Below are 25,242 nucleotides of genomic sequence, written 5' to 3'. Positions count from 1 at the left end.
AGCCCACTCTCTGCAGCTGTGTGTGCACCAGCATGTGGCATCAGCCTCTGCAAGTTAATATTCCGCCAGCGTTCGCTCTTAGCGTGTCATGTTTTTGACGTGCAGTCTTAGACTGTGCAGGAGGATTGCAGGCTGCTCCCCAAAGCTTCAAGTCTGATACCACTTACGTGTCTCAGTAGGGTTCAGACAGCTTTTGTTTTTCTGATCAGAGGCTGATGTACAAGGAGTGGGAGGGTGAAAAAGTGTGAGGCTTTGACAAGCCGTGTTAAGAGACAGTGCGTGCTACCTCCCTTTTTTTTTCCACTGTTCTTTTTATTTTTGTATTTTTTTTTTCTTTAGTCTCAAGAGTCTGCTGGTTGCAAACCCTCCAAATCAATTTAGTTACGGAAGGGTTCTTCCTGATCCTTGATTTTGTTTTCTTATGACGTTTTGCAGTAAAATTATTCAATTTATTCTAAAATAACCTGGGATACTGTAAAATTACATGGAAGAGCTAGCATATACAGTAGGGAGAATATGTCAGGCTTTGGCCAATGGTTGTACACCAGACATAGCCAAAGTCACATATGGTCATTTGGTTAATGTGTAGGATATCAAACTGCATTTGGGAACTGTGTTGGAGACAACCTACTACTCATGGGGGCTGTGTCGGGGACATTATTCTGCACATGGGGGGCTGTGTGGGAAACATCATACTGAGCATGAGGGCTATGTGTAGGACATCATACTGTGAATGTGGGCTGTGTGGGGGACATTTTACTGCACATAGTAGTTGAGTGGTGCCATTGCAGTGTGCATTGGGGTGTTTAAGGGTCATCATACTTCATATGGGAGCTGTGTTGGGGATAACATACTACGCATGGGGGCTGTGTCGGGGACATCATACTGAACATGGGGGCTGTGTAAGTACCGTAACATTATACTGAGTATGCGGGTTCTGTGGAGGACATCAGACTACACATGGGAATTGTGTTGGGGACATACTACCCATAGGGCCTGTGTCGGGGACATCATACTGCCTCTGGGGTCTGTGTTGGGAACATCATACTGCCCCTGGGGTCTGTGTCGGAGACCTTATACAGCCCTTGGGGACTGTGTCGGGGACATCATGATGCCCATGGGTGCGGTGTCGGTGACCTAATTCCACGTGGGGGGCTGTGTGAGGGATATCGCACTGTGTATGGGGGCTGTCCGGGGGACATCCTACTGTAAATGAGGGCTGCATGGATGCATTGTACTACACATGGTGACTGTGTGGGGACTTCATTCTGTATGGAGGTGGGGGTTGTGTAAAGACATTCTGTATTAGGTCTGTGTGGGGACATAATACTATGTACTAATAGGCATGTTACATCATAGACCAGTGTAAAGCTCTGTGCTGGAGCAGAGAACAGGGGAGCGTGGCTGCTTGCTCCATGCTCTTCCTACAGGAAATACCCCTGATACTTGGTTCTATTTAGTCTTACAACAGGGGGCATGGCCACCGGCTTCATGGTCTACGTACAGCCACGCCATCACTACCTTGCTTCTGTGTTTTAAGACTAGATCGAAGCAAGTATCAGGGCTGGCAGGTAAGAAGAGCATGGAGCCGGTGGCAGAGCGAAGTGCGTCTGCGCAAGCCAAGAATCTGGAGATTTTGCCCGCCTATGTGGATGGCGTATGAGGTGTCATCCATCCATCCACATCGAACAGCACAGGAGGAGGGCAAAAGAAGGGACAGGAGGCGCAGATTAGGATCCCCATCTGATCGGACCGGACAATTTACATATGGGAGATTTTATCAAGGTATTTTTGGGGTCTACAGGGGATGGGGGGAGGCATTCAAGAGGTAACGTGTACTTTCATGGAATGCAGCATAGGTGCTGCTTAAGGTGCTAGTTTTAGTTTAGAAGGCCAAAATCTGGTCCCAGGTTTCCTTTAAAGGGATACTGTCACGGGGGAAGTACGTATGGTACAGGGGTTCCTAGGCTAACATTAAGACTGGGGACCCTGTGCTGTCCTTTATCTCAACGGTAGACTTGATGGTAGTCAGGGTCGAGCCTCCTAACATGGCCCTGTCCAAGCCCTGATATGTCCCCCCACCCAGGGAGCAGGCCGGAAATCCAGTAACCAAAACCCCATAAATAGTCACAGACAGGGGTGAACAGAAACTCGTACACACAGCACTCAAAACACACAGGAACGACAATACGTGTACAGGGGAGTAACGAAAAAGGGGGGAACTTAACGCACAACAGGGGAACACTCTCACCACTCATAAGCGTAGCACAAATCACCATAAGCAGGAGCAACAACAAGACCAGGTTCGCATGATCTAACATCGGTGAGGAAAGGAAGAAAGGCGTGCTAGAGATTGCCATGTGCAGCTGTCTCATTCCTATCAGCAACCCGAGCATTTCGGTCCTGCTCACCAGTCTGTAGGGATTAACTTCTGCAGAGCTGGAGACCAGTGAACCAGAACCAACCGACACCCGGCTCTGGCTGAACACTCTACCAGCTTCAGGTTGCTTGTCAGACTCTGCCATGTGAACGAAGTCTGGTGCCACCGTGCCAACATGTGTGCGCGGAGCTGGACATCGCATGACAGATACTATGGCAAAATATTCTATCATTGAATAATCGCATCTCTACTGATGGCAAGATGAACACTGCTTCTGTTTCAGTGTCACATGACAATCATTTTGCTAGTGCGGATTCCCTGTTTCTCTTTCTACCTGGTGACTAATCCCACAGCTTCTCTTATTCATTTGCTTCTCATGTGCATGAATATATTCAGGAAGTGGAATCTGTCAGTAGGGTCAACCCACCTAGGCCGTTTATATGGACATGTAGGTCATAGAAAGTTGAATGGCAATATAATTTCAATGTATGTAAAGCGCTGTGGAATTAATAGCGCTATATAAATGAATAAAATTAATTAATTATTACCTTGATTAAGAGAACTCCTCATTTTTCTTATGTAAATAAGCTGTTAAAGGGGATGTCCTCTACTAGGACAATTCCTTCTCGTTCCACATGTTTCCGTCAGGCAAAAGAAAAAAGCCCATACTCTCCTCCGTTGCCATCGCAGTTCCAGCTGTTCCATGCTCGCTGTCACAGGAGTGATGGGTAACTGAAGGAGGGGCACTTAGTGCAGGATCCCTAGTATGAGGGCCAGTTTATATCTTATCCCAGAGGTAAGCCCTGTGGTGGTGAGGTCTGGACCGCCAGTGTGACCCTAAAGGTACCGTCACACTAAGCAACATCGCTAGCAACATCGCTGCTAAGGCACAACTTGCTAGCGATGTTGCTGTGTGTGACATCCAGCAACAACCTGGCCCCTGCTGTGAGGTCGCTAGTTGTTGCTGAATGTCCTGGGCCATTTTTTAGTTGTTGCTGTCCCGCTGTGAAGCGCACATCGCTGTGTGTGACAGCGACAGAGCAACAACTGAATGTGCAGGCAGCAGGAGCCGGCTTCTGCGGAGGCTGGTAACCACGGTAAACAGCGGGTAACCAAGAAGCCCTTACCTTGGTTACCCGATGTTTTCCTTCGTTACCTGCGTCCGCTGCTCTCAGCTGTCAGTGCCGGCTCCTGCTCCTTGCACACATAGCCAGACTACACATCGGGTAATTAACCCGATGTGTACTGTGGCTAGGAATGCAGGGAGCAGGAGCCGGCACTGACAGCTGAGAGTGGCGGATGCTGGTAACGAAGGTAAACATCGGGTAACCAAGGTAAGGGCTTCTTGGTTACCCGCTGTTTACCGTGGTTACCAGCGTCCGTAGAAGCAGTCTCCTGCTGCCTGCACACGTAGCAGAGTACACATCGGGTAATTAACACGATGTGTACTGTGGCTAGGTGTGCAGGGAGCCAGCGCTAAGCGGTGTGCGCTGGAAACCAAAGTAAATATCGGGTTGGTTACCCGATATTTACCTTAGTTACCAAGCGCAGCATGCTTCCACGTGTAGCGACGCTCCAGCGATCCCTGCCAGGTCAGGTTGCTGGTGGGATCGCTGGAGCGTTGCTTAGTGTGACATCTCACCAGCGACCTCCTAGCAACTTACCAGCGATCCCTATCAGGTTGTATCGTTGTTGGGATCGCTGGTAAGTTGTTTAGTGTGACTGGGCCTTAAGGCGGGCTTTGCACACTACGACATCGCAGCTGCGATGTCGGTGGGGTCAAATCGAAAGTGACGCACATCCGGCGTCGCAGTCGATATCGTAGTGTGCAAATCCTTTTTGATACGATTAACGAGCGCAAAAACGACCAAATCGTATCACCGGTGTAGCGTCAATCATTTCCATAATTTCGGAAGGACCGATGTTACGATGTTCCTCGTTCCTGCGGCAGCACACATCGCTGTGTGTGAAGCCGCAGGAGCGAGGAACATCACCTTACCTGCGTCCTGCGGCTCACGCCGGCTATGCGGAAGGACGGAGGTGGGCGGCATGTTTACGTCTCGCTCATCTCCGCCCCTACGCTTCTATTGGCCGCCTGCCGTGTGACGTCGCTATGACGCCGCACGACCCGCCCCCTTAATAAGGAGGTGGTTCGCCGGCCAGAGCGACGTCGCAGGGCAGGTGAGTGCATGTGAAGCTGCTGTAGCGATAATGTTCGCTACGGCAGCTATCACCATGATATCGCAGCTGCGACGGGGGCGGGGACTATCGTGCGCAGCATCGGCTTGCGATGTCGTAGTGTGCAAAGTGCCCCTAAGGCTGAGCACACATGGCGAGTAAATGGGAGCGAGTGGAATGTAATAAAAAAAATTACATTCCACCCGGAACCATATTAACTCTATGGGGCAGCTCCCATGAGCGATATTTTTTTTTTTTCTCAGCCCTAATCGGACCGAGCAAACAATCGCAGCATGCTGCGGGTGGAATCTGATTGACTTTCATTCGCACCCATTCAAGTCTATGGGCACAAGAGAAACATCGCATTGCACTCGCATTACACTGGAGTAATGCGAGTGCAGTGCGAGAATCGCATCAGCTGATAATGGAGGAGATAGGGAGATTAATCTCTCCCTCTCCTCTGCAGCACCCGCTCTGTCCTCCGCGGCTGTGCTACGTTTGCAGGATTGCATCAGAGTGGCTTGACAGTTGCATGACACTCGGCTTACATTGCAGCAGAGCGGGAGCAGAGTGTCATGAGATTCACTCGCATTAATGACCGTGTGGCCCCAGCCTTACTCCTGTCCGAACTCTGCTCTAACAACCCCTCCCCCCCACCCCCGGGGAAGGCCGGATCTGAAGTAACAAACCCCACAAATAACGCAGACAGGGTAGAACCCAAACACATACACCCTGCAATCAGATGCACAAGATGAAATAAGGCATAGGGAGGAAATGAACTGACAACAGGGATGTTTCCACACCACACAAGATGATATACAACTGATCTCCAGAAACTGGATCACATACTAAAGACCATTATCGCTGGAGTTATAATCCGCGATGAGGAACTGGATCCAGCACCTTATAAAGGGTGGAGGCGGATGTGAGTGGTCATTAGTAGAGTTGAGCGCGGTTCTAGGTTCGAGGTTCTCCAGTTCTAGGCTCGAGTGATTTTGGGGCCTGTTCTAGATCGAACTAGAACTCGAGCTTTTTGCAAAAGCTCGATATTTCTAGAAACGTTCGATAATGGTTCTAGCAGCAAAAAAACAGCTAATTCCTAGCTGGCTTTCCGCTGTAATAGTGTAAGTCCCTCTGTGACTCACACTATTATGAAATTTCAGTGTAAAGTGTGCGGGAACAGCGCCTTCAGATCACTGCTGTTTGTATAATGGCGATCGCCATTTTTTTTTTTTTTTCCCTTGTCTTCCTTCCCTAAGCGCGCGCGTCTTGTGGGGCGGGCCAGCATGTCAGCCAATCCCAGACACACACACAGCTAAGTGGACTTTTAGCCAGAGAAGCAACGGCATGTGTGATAGGATGTACATGTCACATGTCCCTGCATTATAAAACCGGACATTTTCCTCCAGCACGCCATTATCTGCCTTCTGCGTCCTTGGTGTCAGACATCACTGGCGCAGCTCCTATCGCCGATACAGCTGTATGCGCTCCATACACAGCGCTGGACAGCTTAGGGATTGCACTTTCTATAAGTCCTTTTAAGGGCTCGTACCGGCAGGGTCAGAGCCATAGGTGACAGGTCCTGAAAACAGAGACAGCGTCTGTGTAGCTAAGGTCAGGGATTTCGTCGCTGCATTTCCCCATTAGGAGGGAATAGAAAGGCAGGCTTCCTTTCCTCTACCCAGAGCCCCACAACCCTGGCACTGTACCCTCCTGTCCTCTGCACACTCCAACTCATTATAACTAAGCCATTATACTAGCAAACACTCAGTGTACGTAGTGGCATGCTAAACGTGGCTGTTGGACTTTTGTCTAGTCACACTAGTGCAAAGACATTTGCAGCACGTCTGCCTGCATTGCACACTCCAACTCATTATAACTAAGCCATTATACTAGCAAACACTCAGTGTACGTAGTGGCATCCTAAACGTGGCTATTGGACTTTTGTCTAGTCACACTAGTGCAAAGACATTTGCAGCACGTCTGCCTGCATTGCACACTCAAACTGATAGTTACTAAGCCATCATACTAGCAATTTATGCTGCCAGTTTAAGGGCCGTAGTTGCATTGTCAGGGATATTTATTCTTTATTATTCTGCTGTTAATAAAGCTAGACCACCGCTGCAATCTACACCACCTCTCAATTTTTACTACCACATTTTCAGTGCATAATCTTGTCGCAATCAACATGAGTGGCAAAATGACAGATGCTGGTGGAAAGGGGAAGAGGCGTGGTGGAAAAGGAAAAAAAGGTTTTGTCCGTGGGGAAGGTGGCAAAGCTCCATTATCATCTGCTGAAGATAGACCATCTACCAGCAAAAGTAAGATGTCTACTACTTACCGTGGACAATCCGATGTGCTCCCTTTTTTACGGACACGAACAACAGGAACAAAGGTAGATGATGGCCAAAAAAGGAAAATGCTTGAATGGATCTCAAGTGGTCCAACAAGTGCCCTCTCAGCCACTTCAAGTACCGCATCCAAAAAACACCAGTCCTCTGAGTTGTCATCCCAATCAAACTTGCTTTCTCCCAGCTCTGAAGTCTCCATCAGCCCTGCACAGTATGGTGGAACTGAGATGGCTGAGTCTGCAGAGCTGTTCAGTCACACTATAGCCTGGGAATCGGAGGTCTGCTCCCAAGCTACAGTGAGTACAGAACAGGAAATGGTCTGCAGTGATGCCCAGAACCTTTGTGACTCTGATTCAGGCCGTGAGGTTCTGAGCATAATGTTGACCCTTTGTCACAAACTGTAACACCTGTGGTTATAGACAATGAGGAACATACTGATGAAGATGAGACGCAGATACCTGATTGGGATGACAACTTAAATATTCGGTCAGGGCAAGAAGAGGCTCGGTCTGAGGGGGAGGGGAGTGCAAACACAACAATTGATGATGAAGTTCTAGATCCCACCTACTGTCAACCCACAGTCAGGCACTCGAGGAGGTCAACAGAGGTGGTGGAGGAGGATGCAACTGATGACGAAGTTACCTTGCGCCTTCCTGGACAGAGTCGGAGTACTGGTAGCACGTCTACAACTGCATCCTCAGCCACCACTCTGCCTCTGAGCACTAGTCGGGGTGGATCAACAGGTCGCATGCCCTCAAAGCCTTGCCTAGCCTGGTCCTTTTTTGACATAGCAAAATATCGCCCAAATTATGTGATCTGTAAAATTTGTCATGGTTCTATTAGTAGAGGTCAAAACCTCAGCAGTTTGACAACTTCTTCCATGAATCGTCACATGAATAAATATCATATCTCCCGGTGGGAAGCTCACCTTGCTGCAATGCGGCCTAGCGGAGCGAACCATCCACCGCCTGCCCCTTCTAGTGCATCCGCGCGCTCTTCATCTTCTAGGACTGTGGGGACAGCTGTCACACCTGTTTTTCCACGCACAACTTCCACCACTGTAACCGCAACAGGCACTTTGCTTGGTAGGTCGTCAGTTGGTTTGGAAGGGGAAACAAGTGAGTGTGTACAGCTCTCTCAGACATCGATAGCACCAACGTTGGATGAAGGCAACATCATGTCTCCGCCTGCACTTTCCTCACAAACCTGCATTTTTCCAGGGACACCCTACTCAACACCGTCTACACACAGCAGCCAGATCTCTGTCCCTCAGATGTGGTCAAATAAAAGGCCACTTCCTGCGACCCATGACAAAGCTAAGAGGTTGACTCTATCCCTCTGTAAGCTCTTGGCTACCGAAATGCTGCCTTTCCGCCTGGTGGACACACAGGATTTTAGAGACCTTATGTCTGTCGCTGTGCCCCAGTACCAGATGCCTAGTCGCCACTACTTCTCTTGTCGCACACAACATCACCGCTTCCTTGAGAAACTCTGTGTGTGTGTGAACAGGTGCATTTCACCACCGATACTTGGACCAGTAAGCATGGACAGGGACGTTACATGTCGCTGACTGGGCACTGGGTAACTATGGTGATAGATAGTGAAGGGTCTGCTGCACATGTCTTGCCGTCCCCACGACTTGTGTGTCAATCCTCTGTCTGTCCAAGTTCCGCCACTGCTTTTGCCTCCTCCACCTCATCTGGGTCCTCCACCTCCACCCCAAGCCTGCCTGGTCAGGCCACCAGCGTTCTCACTGCGCAGAAGGAATCACGCACGCCTCATTACTATGCTGGCAGCAGAGCGCAACGGCATCAGGCGGTCTTTAGCTTGACATGTCTTGGGAATAAGAGTCACACAGCTGAGGAGTTGTGGTCAGCTCTGCGGTCCGAGTTTAATAAATGGTTGTCTCCGCTCAACCTGCAGCCTGGTAAGGCCGTGTGCGACAATGCTGCAAACCTGGGTGCGGCCCTTCGCCTGGGCAAGGTGACACACGTGCCTTGTATGGCTCACGTGTTGAACCTTGTTGTCCAGCAATTTTTAACACACTATCCCGGCCTAGATGGCCTTCTGAACAGGGCACGAAAACTGTCTGCTCACTTCCGCCGTTCAAGCGCCGCAGCTGAGCGACTTGCATCGCTCCAGAAGTCTTTCGGCCTGCCGGTTCATCGCCTGAAATGCGATGTGGCGACACGCTGGAATTCAACTCTCCACATGTTACAGCGACTGTGGCAGCACCGCCGAGCCCTGGTGCAATACGTCATGACGTATAGCCTGGGCCAACGAGATGCAGAGGTGGGGCAGATCACCCTGATGGAGTGGTCTCAGATCAAGGACCTATGCACCCTTCTGCACAGTTTCGACATGGCGACGAATATGTTTAGCGCTGACAATGCCATTATCAGCATGACAATTCCAGTCATTTACATGCTGGAGCACACGCTAAACACTATTCGGAGTCAGGGGGTGGGACAACAGGAAGGGGAGGAACTACAGGAGGATTCATATGCGAAAGGGACAACAACATTACCAAGGTCCAGACGTTCATCATCACCAACGCGGCAGGCATGGGACCATGGGACCAGGGATCAACAAGGGCGCATGGTAGCAGGCTAAATGTTGAGGAAGGTGCAGGACAACATGAAGAAATGGAGGACCAACTGTCCATGGACATGGAAGACTCAGCGGATGAGGGAGACCTTGGTCAAATTTCAGTTGAAAGAGGTTGGGGGGAGATGTCAGAGGAAGAAAGAACGGTTAGCACCTCTATGCCACAAACACAGCGTGGACTTGGTCCGCATGGCTGCGCAAGACACATGAGTGCCTTCTTGTTGCACTACCTCCAACATGACCCTCGTATTGTCAAAATTAGAAGTGATGATGACTACTGGATTGCCACACTATTAGATCCCCGGTACAAGTCAAATTTTGTGACATAATTCCAGCCATAGAAAGGGACGCACGTATGCAGGAGTATCAGCAGAAGCTGTTACTCGATCTTAGCTCGGCTTTTCCACCAAACAACCGTGCAGGTGCAGGGAGTGATTCTCCCAGTTGTAACTTGCCAAACATGGGACGGTCTCGTCATCTTCAACAGTCTACCCGTACCAGTAGGACCGTATCTGGTGCTGGTAACAGCAATTTTATGGAATCTTTTCATAATTTTTTTAGACCGTCCTTTGCAAGGCAACCAGAGACAACAAGTCTGACACATAGTCAACGGCTGGAGAGGATGATACAGGAGTATCTCCAAATGAACATCGATGCCATGACTTTGCAAATGGAGCCTTGCTCATTTTCGGCTTCAAATCTAGAAAAATGGCCAGAGCTCTCCACTTACGCCTTGGAGATTTTGTCGTGTCCAGCTGCCAGCGTTGTCTCTGAACGTGTCTTCAGTGCTGCTGGGTGTGTGCTGACATATAAGCGCACGCGTCTGTCCAGTGACAATGTGGACAGACTAACGTTCATCAAAATGAACAAGTCATGGATCCAGAAGGAATTTACTACCCCTGTGTCATCCTGGGGAGAGTAAATGCTTGTGGATTTGGAATGTGCTTGATGCAAATCAAAACATCCTGTTTGCAACTAGGGCACAAGTGCTGCCACTGAAAGGGGTGGGTGTGTGTGGGGCACAATTTTTGGAAAAAAGGGAGACTCCGCTTGGAGTAACCCTTGCTTGCTGTGTTTTTTAAAAATGATCCAAGATGAACAGAGCTGGGATCAGGAAAGACTTTGCTACCTACCCCGGTGTCATCCTGGGGACGGTTAAGTATGGCGTATTTTTGAATGTGCTTGATGCAAATCTAGCTGTGAAGTGTACAACTGGGGCACAAGTGCTGCCACTGAAGGGGTGGGTGTGTGTGGGGCTCAATTTTTGGAAAAAAGGGAGACTCCGCTTGGAGTCACCTTGCGGCGTTTTACATGATTTTAGAAGGGCGTGCCATGCCTATATCTGTGTCTCCTCTTTTTCCTTGTCCTGCTCTTTTGTTTTCGCATGAGTATATGTCCTTGTCACTTTCCCATGTGTTTGTGTTGTGTTGTGAGTTGTTTGTCACCTTTTGGACACCTTTGAGGGTGTTTTCTAGGTGTTTTTTATGTGTTTGTGAATGCCTGCTATTGTTTCCTATGCGGTTCGAGTTCGATTCGTCGAACGTTCGACGAACCGAACTCGAACGGGAGCTCCGTTCGGCGAACCGACCTCGAGCCGAACCGGGACCGGTTCGCTCATCTCTAGTCATTAGCAACCTAAGCTTCTAGCAGCAGTTCACAAACCAGCAGGGATTAACTCCTGCTGGACTGATGAGCAGTGAACATGAAAACAGCCGACGCCCAACTCTGGCTGAACAACAAAATGTTATGTTTGTCGTTCCTGCGGCAGCACACATCGCTGTGTGTGACACCGCATGAACGAGGAAACTCACCTTAACTGCGTCCCGCTGGCAATGAGGAAGGAAGGAGGTGGGCGCTATGTTTGGCCCGCTCATCTGCGCCCCTCCTCTGCTATTGGGCGGCCACTTAGTGACGTCGCTATGATGCCGAACGAACCGCCCCCTTAGAAGGCGGTTCGCCGATCACAGCGACGTCACTAGGCAGGTAAGTACGTGTGATGGGTGTAAGCAATGTTGTGCGCCACGGACAGCGATTTGCCCGTGTCGCACAACGGACGGGGACGGGTTCGCTCGCTAGCGATATCGGTACCGATATTTCAGCGTGTAAAAGTACCCTTATGGCTAGGTTCACATTTCCGTTGTTTTGCATCAGTCACAATCCGCCGCTCTGATAAACAACGCAATCCGTTTGGCGGATTCCGTTGTTTCCCATAGACTTATATAAGCAGCGGATTGTGACTGATGTTATTGCGTTGCATCCTCCGCCCGACTGATCAGTCGTGGAACGACTAGCCGTCGGGCGGCAGGAACGCAGAGTGTAACGTTTTTTGAGTAGCGGAATCCTTAGGATTTTGCTGCACATGCTCTCACTCGGCGGCCGAACGATCAGCTTATCGCCCGGCAGCCACCTTCTGTGAGCAATCCGCTGATCACCCGGCGTCCGGCTGCTGTGAGTGATCAGCTGATCGGCCGGCTAATCAGAGTGATCAGCTGATCGCTCTCATTAGCCGGCCGCCGGGAGATCATCTGTTCGCTCTCAAAAGCCGGCGGCTGGCTATTGTGGATGATCAGCTGATCGTTCTCTCTTTCACGTTTTACAACGGAGTCTGACAATGAATTCTAATTCTTGTCACCCGTTGTACAACGCATCAGTCACAAGTGTCAAGCAACGCATGTGACTGATGCAAAACAACGGAAATGGGAACCTAGCCTAAGAGACACCAGCTTGCCAGTCAGACAATGCAGTGTGAACAGAGTCTGACACTGCCATGACACCTAGCGAGTGCAGAGCAGAATACTGCATGACACTTGCGTTCTTAGGTTTCACATGATGTCATGCGAGCCTCACGTCCAATCAGCACCAGATTCTGTCTCCGCACTTTTGGCTAACGCGTTAATCAATGGGAAGTGCAGTTGCTGCTGTCTTCTTGATTTCTCCTGTGTCTGAAGGCAGGTAGTAAGAATCCAGTCCTGAATGGACTTTGGGCTCGCGTGACATCTCAATGTCATGTGAGCCCAGCACCACCAGAACCACGCCGGCTGTAGTACGTATAGTCTTATTTTTATTTTACCTGCAGGAAACTTATGGAATCAGAAGGGGTTATCCTTGTAGTGAACAAGTCCTTTAAGATCTATAGCCGGACATGGATCTCCTTGAGAATCTGCCTTTTAAAGCTTATTTTATATGAAAGGGGGTGCTACCAGTATGAGATCAGTAGAGCAGACTGTCAGCCATTACATGTCTCACACTGGTAACTCTCCTTTCATTTCTAATAATCTCCGGAGGCAGGTTCGGCCCATAGATATTACCAGGTCATTTATATAATAAGGAAAACCTAGATTTCTCTTGAATAAGGCATCAGATCACAGATATCAATGTATTATTTTATTCAGCATGCCCATGTAGATGGCTTAGGAGGGCTGATTCTACTGACATTCGTTCTAATTGGTCACTGTCATTTCAGCCGTATTTGCAGACATCAGTAGAGTGATAGGGGAGCAGGATCTCCTCTTTGCTGTGCCCATACCAAAATCCACAAAAAAATTACTGTACAATTGAATGGGATTTTCGATATCCCGTTTGGTACTTTAAACATTTACTTGGGTAGCCTGTGTTAACAGTCATTACCCAAAATATTAAAGGGGTTGTTCGTTATTGGATGACCCTTTTCATAATAGCACTAGCCTACAGAACAAAGTAATAAATACAAAAAGGTATGCCTCTCTTCTGCACCGGCGGTCACGCTGCAGTGGTCATATGACGTGCTACCGTTTGACTGCCAGGAAAATCAGTATCAACAGCAGAGGAGCAGAGTTGGTTCCAGGGTTATTGTACCTATTTTTTGTTTATTTTGAATATTGGTACTATAGTGCTAGGGATAACCCCTTTTAAACTATGACCACCTTAGTATTCCTGCTGCTTTCAGGATGTCATAGGTTTTGGTTCACTCCTTCTGGCCTCTAAAGATTAATAAGTGCAGTTGCTCTTGTTTCTTTTGGTTTGTTAGACTTTTGCCTATTTTTAAAGGGAACCTGTCACCAGTTTTGGGGCCTATAAGCTGCGGCCACCACCAGTGGGCTCTTATATACAGCATTCTAACATGCTGTATATAAGAACCCAGGCCGCTGTGTAGAACATAAAAATCACTTTATAACACTTCCCTAAACGGTCGCTGCGATGGAGTTGGGCCATATGGGTGTCTTTGTTCGTGTCGGCGCCTCCTCTTTCGGCCATCTTTGTCGTCCTTCTGAAGCCTGTGTGCATGATGCGTCCTACGTCATACACACTCGCCGGTTCCGCACAGGCGCACTACAATACTTTGATCAAAGTGCGCCTGCGCAGGACCTCAATGCTGGCGAGTGTGGATGACGTAGGACGCATCATGCACCCCGGCTTCAGAAGAAGGACGACAAAGATGGCCAAGAGGGGAGGCGCCGGCACCGGAGAACTGAGTCTCCCATATGATCCAACTCCTCCGCAGTGGCCGTTTTAGGTAAATGTTATAAAGTGATTTGTATGTTCTACACAGCGGCCTGGGCTCTTATATACAGCATGTTAGAATGCTGTATATAAGAGCCCAGTGATGGTGACCGCAGTTTATAGGCCCCAAAACTGGTGACAGGTTCCCTTTTAAAGGTATATTCACATAGTGCAGATTAATCTGCCTCATGTGATCCAATTTTTTACGAATACACGAATACTATACACATCACCTATCTACATGATAGACGTTAAATATATTATTTGTTGACTGTGTTACCTTCAGGACCCTCACGAGATCTGGGGTCACCTATTTTGCGTTTGCATTGAGCAGCGGTATGTATACAACCACTGCTTAATCCAAAATCTATGGGATTTGATGGAAATGTCAGACATGGATAGGTGACGCCTTGTGATATAAACCCTTTAATTCGCCTCTTCACCATCATGTGTATTTTTCGTGTATTCCTTCACTATAACCTCTTTAGCGATACTTTTTACAAGCAGAGTTTGTACTGTATAACAAGGAGGCGTGTTGAAGGAGGGGTGACAACTGTTTGGCGGATCTTTTGTAGAAATGTTTAATTAACCAAAATGAAAAAAAAAAGAAAAGAAAAAGAAAACTCACTACAAAGCGAAATACTAAATTGGAAGTAACTCTCTTGAGAGCTGAGAAAATCCTGCATCCTGTGATTATGTCTTCCTATGCCGAAATCTTTAATTTTAGAAATATCATCAGTAACGTGGAAGTTGTTTCTTTTTATATTGATGCCAAGTTCCATATATTTACTTCAAGTAGCAATTAAAACGGGGTTAATCAGTTTTTAATAGAACGTTGCTCGCTGCCGGCTGAGTAGTTTTCTTAGCAAAACCCAAATCTGTCGAGATCGGAACGGGTGAGGCAAATGTATGACTGTGGAGCGGTAATGATGGTGGCTCAGATTTAGCATGTGCTCGGCCTAAGGTCATTAAAATATGGCCCCACCTTTGAACATCATGAAATGTAGTATTGAGGAAGTTCGGAACTGCTTTGCTTTAGGTTTTGTATTTTGATCATGAGCTATGCCTTCTCCATTGAAATCCTAAGCCATCAAACTATTGCCTTCCTTCATGCGGCATGACTTCATATCTCTCTACAGTAAGGTCAGTGTCTGTGAAGGTCATGTTCTGCCATGCTGCATTTAGAGAGATGTAATTTCTCCCCCAGACACTTTTTTTTTTTTTTTTTTTTTTTATAGTTCTAATTCAGCAAAAAAAAAAAAAAAAAAATCCTACAGGATACAGTGCAATTTATTTAGTAATAAAAGTTTGAAATGGTAGGAAAAGATTCACAACCTTTATATGAAGTATGCAAAATCATATATTTCATTCTGCGGGAGAAGTATCGCACATAAAAGAGTTAAGCGGGCTTTACACGCAACGACATCACTAACGAGATGTCGTTGGGGGTCACGGAATTCGTGACGCACATCCGGCCTTGTTAGCAACGTCGTTGCGTGTGAAATGCAGAAACAACCTGTTAACGATCAAAATTACTTACTAAATCGTTGATCGTTGTCCAATTATTCCTATTCCGATTATCGTTGCTGCTGCAGGACGCAGGTTGTTCGTCGTTCCTGCGCTATGTGTGACACCGCAGGAACGAGGAACATCACCGTACCTGCAGCCACCGGCAATGAAAAAAGGAGGTGGGCGGGATGTTCGGCCCGCTCATCTCCGCCCCTCTACTTCTATTGGGCGGCCGCTTAGTGACGTCGCTGTGCCGCTGAACGAACCTCCCTCTTAGAAAGGAGGCGGTTCGTCGGCCACAGCGACGTCGCTATGCAGGTAAGTATGTGTGACTGTTCCTAGCGATTTTGTGCGCCATGGGCAGCGATTTGCACGTGACGCACAACCGATGGGACGAGTGCTTTCTCCAGCAACATCGATAGCGATGTCGCTGTGTTTAAAGCCCGCTTTAAGACTCCCCTACAGATTGGAGAAAACTTTGTCAGAATATCCCCAATATCGACCGGTTCAGCCGACGGTCTAATATGTATGAGGGTACCGTCCAACGGATGGTCTAGGGTCATGTTGATGGTGCATGTCCGTTTTATAGCTTGCCGGTCATGTTGTTCTCCCTTAGATAAGCCGCCAATCGGCGTCTGAGTGGGCCACTTTCTCCTAAAGAATAAAAGAGCGCTCGTGTGTATGGTAGAGTCAGCTGAGATGACTGTTGGCTGAAGTTTTACCGAGGGCCATCTAATGAGTATAGTAGCCTCTAGATACCCTATGGCTGTGTGCGCACAGGGCGTTTTTGATGCATTTTTATGCAGATTTGGTGCAGATTTTGGCACAAATCTTCATGTCTATCCTTATGCCAGCAAAATCAATGAGAATTCTGCAGTGTCTTTGTGCATGTTGTTTACTTGCAGATTTGGTGCTGATTATTAGCTGCAGCAGGTCAATTGTTAGTGCATTTTTGCTTCCAATTTTTAGACCTTCCACCAATTGTCTTCATTAAGAAAAACGCATTGGCACAAAAACTCACCAAAAGCGCATGCGTTTGTTGGTGCGTTTTTCTGCCAGAAAGTGCAAATTTGATGCAGAAAATTTCAGCACCAAATCTGCAACATGCGCACATAGCCTATGTCAGTGTCTGACCCTTTAACGGACCTTTCAACATGACCGGAGATAAATAAAGACCCAGACTGAAACCATTGTCTTTAAATTATCTGGCTTAAGGCCCCGTTACACATAGCGATGTCTCTGAAATGTCACAAGTTTTGTGATGCAACAGCAATGTCGCTACATGTGACACATAGCAGCGACCGCCCCCCCGACATGTCACGGTTAAAATCTTCATGTAGCCCTTGTCTTATGAGTGAACTCAGTATCAATGTAGGACTAAAGATTTCGACCATTACCAGTTTTTGGCTAAGACTATTAAAAACACCTTAAAGAAGCCTAAAGGCCGCTTTACACGCAACAACATCGCTAACGAGATGTCGGGTCACGGAATTCGTGACGCACATCTGGCCTCGTTAGCGACGTCGTTGCATGTGAAACGCACGAACGACCGTTAACGATCAAAATTACTTACCTTATCGTTGATCGTTGGTGCGTCGTTCCTTTCCCGATTATCGTTGCTGTTGCAGGACGCAGGTTGTTCGTCATTCCTGCAGCAGCAAACATCACTACGTATGACACCGCAGGAATGAGGAACATCACCTTACCTGCGGTTGCCCGCAATGAGGAATGAAGGAGGTGGGCTTGATGTTCATCCCGCTCATCTCCGCCCCTCCGCTTCTATTGGGCGGCAGCTTAGTGACACCGCTGTGATGCCGCACGAACCACTTCCTTAGAAAGGAGGTGGTTCGCCGGCCACAGCGATGTCGCTAGGCAGGTAAGTATGTATCGCTATATATGGGTGACTAAAGGCTGCAAGAAACACGCAAATCATTGTCATGCTGCGGATTTAAAAAAAAAAAAAAACGCTGCAGTTTTCCTATTCGGCCTGGGGAAAAAAGCGTGAGATTTCTAACATCTCATTGCTTTTGTGAAAGGCAGCTTTTCATTTACAGAAAATAAAATACTGCATGGCCTTATAATGTCTCTTGAAAATTGGATTTTTGATCCTTGTGTCTCCATGTGGTTGTGATAGGTTATCTTGGAATCGTGGAGTTTGCAGAATTCTCCAGTGTTCACCGTAATGCGGGCGCCACGCGGTACGATATATCGGGCGATATGTCGGCGGGGTCACGTCGTTAGTGACGCACATCCGGCATCGTATGACATATTGTACCGTGTGACACCTCCGAACGTCTGTGAACGAGCAAAAATACTCACCTTATCGTTGCTCGTTGACACGTCGTTCAGTTGCAAAATGTCTGTCCTCCTTCTGCGCGCCGGTAGTTCGTCGTTCCCGTGGCAGCATACATCGCTCTGTGTGACACCTCAGGAACGACGAACACCGCTTGCCTGCGTCCTGCCGGCAATGTGGAAGGAAGGAGGTTGGCGGAATGTTACATCCCGCTCATCTCCGCCCCTCCGCTTCTATTGGCCGGCCACTGTGTGACGTCGCTGTAACTCCGAACGTCCCTCCCACTTCAGGAAGAGGATGTTCGTCGCCCGCAGCGAGGTCGTCAGGGAGCCCCCGTGTGACGGGGGTTTAACAACTTTGTGTGACACGGGCAACTAGTTCGTACCGTGTGACGCCGGCATAAGGCCTTAAGGTGTGGACTTTTCTGCAGGTAGATCCCTAACTTGTAGCTCCTGGAATAGACACCAGTAGTAAGTTGGATAAAAGAGCAATAACAAGAGAGGAAAAAGACCATGGAGGTATGGCGCTTGGAACAGGGCTGGGACATGGAGCGAGATACAGGATCAGGACACTGGAACCAGCAACATACTGGGAACATGAAGACCAGGATCAGTCCAGGAGAACTTCAAACAGGTCACAGGACAGAAATCAGAAGTATCTACTCTGACACTCGGGATATCGACTAGAGAACAGGCTAGGAATAAATATCAAAGCTGGATGAACTGTTAGAACCACAAAGTCTATCAATAAATGGAGATTTTTTTTCAACTTTCCCATCTGATGGTGTGCTTGGACCTTCCATCAATCTGGGATGGTGCACCATAGGAGGTTCATGTCCAAGGAGGCACTGAAATCCATGTACAAAAAAAAAAAAATTAGCATCAAGCCCCACGGCTTTGCTGCAGGAGCTGTATGTGGTAATGTGCAATGGAGACCAATACCAGGACCAGGATCAGGATCAGTCAGAAAACACAGGAGAAATTAAAACCCTGTGTGTAGCCCCCTTCACACGCCCATGATAAAAACTGTCCGTGGTGTGTGTGTGTGTGTTCCGTGTGTGTGTTCCGTGTGTGTGTTCCGTGTGTGTGTTCCGTGTGTGTGTTCCGAGTGTGCTGTCAGTGTGATAGTACACGGACAGCAGGAACGTCTCTACTCACCTGTCCCCGACGCTGCTGCTTCTTGGTCCTCCGTGTGGTGCATAGAGCATAATGAGCAGGCCCGGAAGCAAGTGATAGCAGCACCGACGATAGCAGGGCTGGAGACAGGTGAGTATAGAAAATAATTTTATTTCAAAGACCCGTGTTTTCTCTGGTACATGGCAAACTCATCAGTGTGCGGTCCCTGTGACATCAGTGCTGCAGGAGAAAAACGGACATGTCGCCGTGTGGAGCACACGGACGCGCTTGTGCTCCACACGGACACACGTCCGTGAGAAAACAGGGATGTGTGCGCAGACCCATTGATTTAAATGGGTCTGCATATGTCAGTGTCTCTGGTACGTATGAGAACGGATGTTACATGTACCGGAATCACTGGCGTGTGAAGGGGGCCTAAGCATTAAATGGCGTCCTGCCAACATCAAAGGCGCTGTGCATTGATTGCCAAGCCGCACAACGGAAATACTGAGAAGGCGGTACTGGAATGAAAGGCGCAAGTGACAGCGTGGAAGATAATGGAAAAGCACCACCTTATTGTGCAGCACTGTGCAGAAAGCTTGTGATTTGTCTTTTTACTTCTTTGCTCCCCAGTAGGGGTGAACTTATAAACCTCATGCACATCTTTCCCTTCACTCTCTGAGATTTTCTATGATTTTTTTTTTTTCATAAGATGCCAAAGTGCATACAATATAATAAAATAAAATACTCGAAAATTACTTCTTGACACCTGCACCACTTCAATTTGTTTGGTCCCTGCCAGTCCTCCAGTTATTTTTACCTTCCATCAGTCACCTGACCGCTGCAGCCAAACACAGGCATCAGGGGGTCACATGTTATACATGCAAATGTCACCACTGAGACTAGTGATTGGCTGCATCGGTAATAGGAATGATGGACTACATGTCATCTATCCAGGACCAGCGGAGTGGGATTAAATGGATCAGTGATGAGTATGTTTTTATTCTAATATTCCCTAATTTTTGGCAACTTTTGGAAAATTTTAGTAAACCCCTTTAATCACCGCAATTTCTATATATTTTTTTTTTTTTTGTTAGATCTAGAGTCATAGTTTGATACATAATAGAAAGGAAAGAATCTTACGAAGAGCCTCAAGTGTTACAAAAGGGGACAGAAATACCTAAGTGATGTATGGGCGGCACGGTGGCTCAGTGGTTAGCAATGCAGTCTTGCAGCGCTGGGGTCCTGGGTTCAATTCCCACCAAGGACACCATCTGCAAGGAGTTTATATGTTCTCCCCGTGTTTGCGTGGGTTTACTCTGGGTTCTCCGGTTTCCTCCCACACTCCAAAAACATACAGTTTGGGGCTCACAATCTAAGGTCCCAATGGGGACAGTGTTGCCAATGTATGTGAAGTGCTATGGAATTAATAGCGCTATATAAATGAATAAATTATTATTATTATTATGACAGATCCTAATGATGTACTACTTTGACTTAAAATGGAGCTCCTCAAGGTCTGCCCAAGTGTGTCGGTAAAATGGCTAGTCTACATCACACTGGTGGTGTTTTCACCAGGTTTGGGTCTAATGTGTCTCCCTTTTTGCTTTCTTTCTTGTTTTCAGGCCCGAGCTCTCACTGCCCAGACAGCAGAGACAGATGCCATCCGATTTCTGGTTGGGACACAATCTCTCCGGTTTGATAACCAGGTCAGTTACCTAAATTAAATCTTTCTGGGTGGCATTTATTAAATTTACAGCTCCTCTACCTGCGCTAAAGGAATCACTTGGTTTGGCAGAATTTTATTGAGTGTAAAGTTTGCCATAGATATCAAGTAAATAAGCCTTGTCAGTAATGGCCATTGTTGGATTTTTATTTTACTTGCTAACTATTATTATTTGGTCATCCTATTTGGCACGAAGTACTAAACAATACCCAAAAATATAGTTTCTCTACCGGATGAACATTCATTCCATTATTCCCGTTAACATGCCTGTTCTAGTATGGTGTTAATATAAAGTGATGGTAAGGAGTGGCTGCCAGACACCCCGGAGCGGACTGGATGGAACCTTCATTGTTCATTGTTTCCCAGTAGTCCCAAAAAACATGATATTTTGAGCAGAATGACCTAAAAGGAATATGTAAATTAGAATATAAAATAACACTAAATCAGAAATTTGTTTTATTATTTTCTAAGTTACTAGTTATAATTAAAGAACAAAATCCTGAAATTTTGCAATTTTTGCTCCAGCCGACTGCTTTCTTGGAGGTGAGATGCGACCATCCCATATTGTAAATGAGCATCTTGTGTTACCTATATAGATGTATTCTTTAAGTGATCTTTACAGAGAGAACTTGTTAAGACCCCTATACATAGAATCATAGAATGGTAGAGTTGGAAGGGACCTCTAGGACCATTTGGTCCAAACCCCTGCAAGTGCAGGTTTTCCTAAATCATCCCAGCTATATGTTTATCCAGTTTCCGCTTGAAGATTTCCATTGATGGAGAGCTCACTACCTCCCGAGGTCGCCTGTTTCACTCCCTGACTGCCCTCACTGTCATAAAGTTTTTGCCTAATGTCTAATCTGAATCTCCTTCCTTTTAGTTTCATTCCATTGCTTCTTGTACTTTCTTGTGCTAATGAGAATAGGGTAGTTCCCTGTGCACTGTGACTTCCTTTCAGATATTTGTAGACCGCTATTAAGTCTCCTCTCAGCCTTCTCTTTTGCCAACTAAACATTCCTAGTTCTTTTAGCCGGTCTTCATATCACATGATTTGCAGACCTTCTACCATCTTGATTGCACTTCTCTGGACTTGCTCCAATATATCAATGTCTTTCTTGAATTGAGGCTCAGTATTCCAGGTGGGGTCTGATCAGGACCATTTAAGACCCCTATACACTTTTGATAGCTCTAAGATGTACAATGGTTTGGCCAATTGTTTGGCATACAGCTGTCTAATTTAGAACTCCCACCTACAGATGTGCCTACTTGAGCCACGTCTAGACATTTCTGCCGACGGCTTTGGTTTTAAAGAACAGAAGGCTTGACTGTCAGTAATCAGTCACAGTTGAGGTTCCCCATTCAACTTAGGTCGTCGGCTGAACTCAATATTGGCAAGTTTGGCCAACATTATTCTAATATGTGTGTGGTCCTTAGTCTATTGTGAGAGTTAGTGGCAAGAGTGAAAAATTGCAACCCTCACAATAGACCAAAGGACCACATAGACTTTAGAGTAACGTTGGCTAAACCCTCCAATATTGATCAGTTCAGCTGATGGCCTAAATTTTACGGGGATCCCCAACTGTGAGCAGTTGATTATTGCCAAACCTGTTCTTTAAAAGCAAAGCCGTTGGCAGAGATGTCTAAAAGCGTTTCGAGTGGGCACTCCTGTAAGTGGGAGTTTTGTTTTAGACTGCTGTAAGCCAAAGGTATTGGCCAAACCATTGTACATCTGAGAGCTATCGAAAGTGTATAGGGGTCTTAACGCGTTCTCTCTGTAAAGATCACTTGAAGATTACACCTATATAGGTAACACAAGATGCTCATTTACAATAGGGGATGGTCGCAGCTCACCTCCTCCCCCTACCTGCACATGTCCATTGAAACAAAATAGGATAATTTTCAGCTGTTCAGAGTTTTTATGCAGCCTCATCTACTTTTCAGTGAGCTCTACAGATACTGGGTATTAAAGGGAACCTGTCATCAGAAATTTTGCTTTAAACCTAAATGTTTCCCCCTCTGCAGCTCCTGGGCTGCATTCTAGCAAGGTTCCTGTTGGTTTTTTTGCTCCCTTTTAGACCAAATATAATACTTTATAAAGTTGTACCTTTTTGGGATGCAAATTTTCTAAATCGTCCATGGGGGTGGGCTCTCTGGTGTCCGTTATGTCCATCCTGCCGATTTACGATGTCCCCCAACGAGATTATGGGCGGCGCTGTGATTATCATTGCAAGTGCCCACCCATAATCTAGTGCACGTGCTTTCCTCTCTGCCTCCAGCGTTCTGAGCAAGCGCTGGCCGTAACCGGTGGTGTCCTGCTCCGATCCTCCCATCTATTTCCTGCTACAGGGAAAGATGGGAAAGAGGGGACGTGCGGTCATCTGGCCAGCGCTTGCGCAGAACGCTGGAGGCAGAGGGGAAAGCGCGGGCACTTGCGATGACAACACAGCGCCGCCCATAATCTCGTGCCTGCGCAAACGTCACCAGCGCTCACACTGTGCACGCAGTGCACAGTCCCGCTACAGTGGCACTGCGCATGCGCCGGACCACGGGCTCACTGGGCGGCATCCTGGAAGTATGAAATGGTGCGTTGGGGGACGGCGTAAATCGGCAGGAGGGACATAACGGACACCAGAGAGCCCGCCCCCATGGACGATTTAGAAAATTTGCATCCCAAAAGGTACAACTTTATAAAGTATTATATTTCGTCTAAAAGGGAGCAAAACAACAACAGGAACCTTGCTAGAATGCAGCCCAGGAGCTGCAGAAGTGGAAACTTTTAGGTTTAAAGCAAAATTTCTGATGACAGGTTCCCTTTAAAGTCATAGAAAATATACCGTATATTCATAGAGACTTGGACTTGGCATACACATTTTTCACCATTTGTTTTAAACTCTCCAGGAAATTTATTGCGTTTCCATTGCACTTCTTATTTAGCATAATCATTTATTACAGAACTTATTAATTTCCAATCAACTAAAGGTAGTAAATTTACCATAATTTTTTCTCCATTTCTCAACATTAGGTAATTTGTCGTACTTAAGAGTTGTTTTTCTCCCGTCCTTAATGTTTATGTATAAGTTACTGCATTTTCATCGCTTTTCCAGTTGGGACATATTAATGAATTCTGTTTCTTTGTTCATCTGTTTTTGTATTTTTAATTTTTAATTTATTTTTCCTTCCCTGATGGAGGGGGTCTCATGAATTTATTCTTCCATATGTCTAGATTCACGTTATAGACTTTGACGATGAGAATAACATCATCAATAAGAATGTGCTATTGCACCATGCGGGGGAAATCTGGCAAATCTGCGCTAGCCCAGCAGACAAAAATGTGCTCGCAACCTGCTACAACAAGAGTAAGTCGATCTAATTTGCATCGTAATGAAACTGCAGAAGATGAATAGTATTAATTTGGATTATTCCAAAAAATGTATATGTGAGCATATCCTGATGGATCTGTAGAAAGTCGTCAATCACTTAATGGGGGGGGGTCTGTCGGCAGCTTTGACCTAACTACACAGCTGAATTATTATTTGGAAGACCTGGAAAGGTTAAAACACCTTTCTGGTAGAGCTTAAACGAGAAAGTTGTTTGTTGTTTAGTTTGGTTTTTTTTTTTAATTTTTTTAATTTGTTTGCTTGTTATGATAAGGAAATCTCAGAAAACAGTCTTTAAAGGGGGCTTTACACGCTGCGACATCGCTAGCTAGCGATTGCTAGCGATGTCGAGCGCGATAGCACCCACCCCCGTCGCTTGTGCGACATTTGGTGCTCTCTGCCGTAGCGAACATTATCGCTACGACAGCGTCGCACGCACATACCTTGTCAGCGACGTCGCTGTGACCGCCGAACAATCCCTCTTTAAAGGGGGAGGTGTGTTCGGCGTCATAGCAACGTCACTGCGGCATCACTAAGCGGCCGGCCAATAGAAGCGGAGGGGCAGAGATGAGCGGGACGTAACATGCCGCCCACCTCCTTCCTTCCGCATTGCCGGTGGACGCAGGTAAGTAGATGTTCGTCGTTCCTGCGGTGTCACACATAGTGATGTGTGATGCCGCTGGAACGACGAACAACATCGTATCGGCAGCAGCAATGACATTAAGGAAATGAACGACGTGTCAACGATCATCGTTTTTGAACGATTTTGCAATCGTTGATCATCGCTCATTGGTGTCACACGCTGCGATGTCACTAACGGCGCCAGATGTGCGTCACTAACGACGTGACCCTGACGATATATCGGTAGCGATGTGGCAGCGTGTAAAGCATCCTTAATGCCTCACCTCTATTGTTGAGTCATGCATGTAGCGTCCTTCCAGGAGCCTTCCAGAACCATCACTTGAGCAATGGGAATGGGCAATTGCAGGAAAATGGACCCCATTCACTCTTAAATGCCTAAAATAACAAAGAAAGTTCTCAGACTCCCCAAGCCCAGTGCTGGATCCTAGCCGCTACTTGGGCCTTGGTGTTTTGGCAGCATCAGTGACATCACATTAACAGCACACATCACCGCTGTAGCCAATGGGAGGTAGCAACCGCCTATATTGTAAATGGCTGCTATGTACTGCAGTGGAGGAGGTCCTCTGCAGTGTAAAACCTGAAATG

The 25,242-nt window shown here is 47.1% G+C and overlaps 1 protein-coding gene across 1 annotated transcript in view; it reads left to right on the top strand.

Moving 5' to 3' along the window:
- The window catches only part of EIPR1 (EARP complex and GARP complex interacting protein 1), a 410,026-nt gene that overhangs the window by 72,730 nt on the left and 312,054 nt on the right, over nt 1-25,242 (top strand). The window contains exons 2-3 of the mRNA XM_075341075.1: nt 20,538-20,621; nt 23,862-23,994. Coding sequence (XP_075197190.1) covers nt 20,538-20,621; nt 23,862-23,994 — 217 coding nt within the window. The remainder of the gene's footprint in view (nt 1-20,537; nt 20,622-23,861; nt 23,995-25,242) is intronic.

Source organism: Anomaloglossus baeobatrachus, chromosome 3, assembly GCF_048569485.1.
Source record: "Anomaloglossus baeobatrachus isolate aAnoBae1 chromosome 3, aAnoBae1.hap1, whole genome shotgun sequence".
Lineage (NCBI taxonomy): Eukaryota > Metazoa > Chordata > Amphibia > Anura > Aromobatidae > Anomaloglossus > Anomaloglossus baeobatrachus.
The sequence above is the reverse complement of the archived record's forward strand: the minus strand, read 5'-3'. Positions and strand labels throughout refer to the sequence as shown.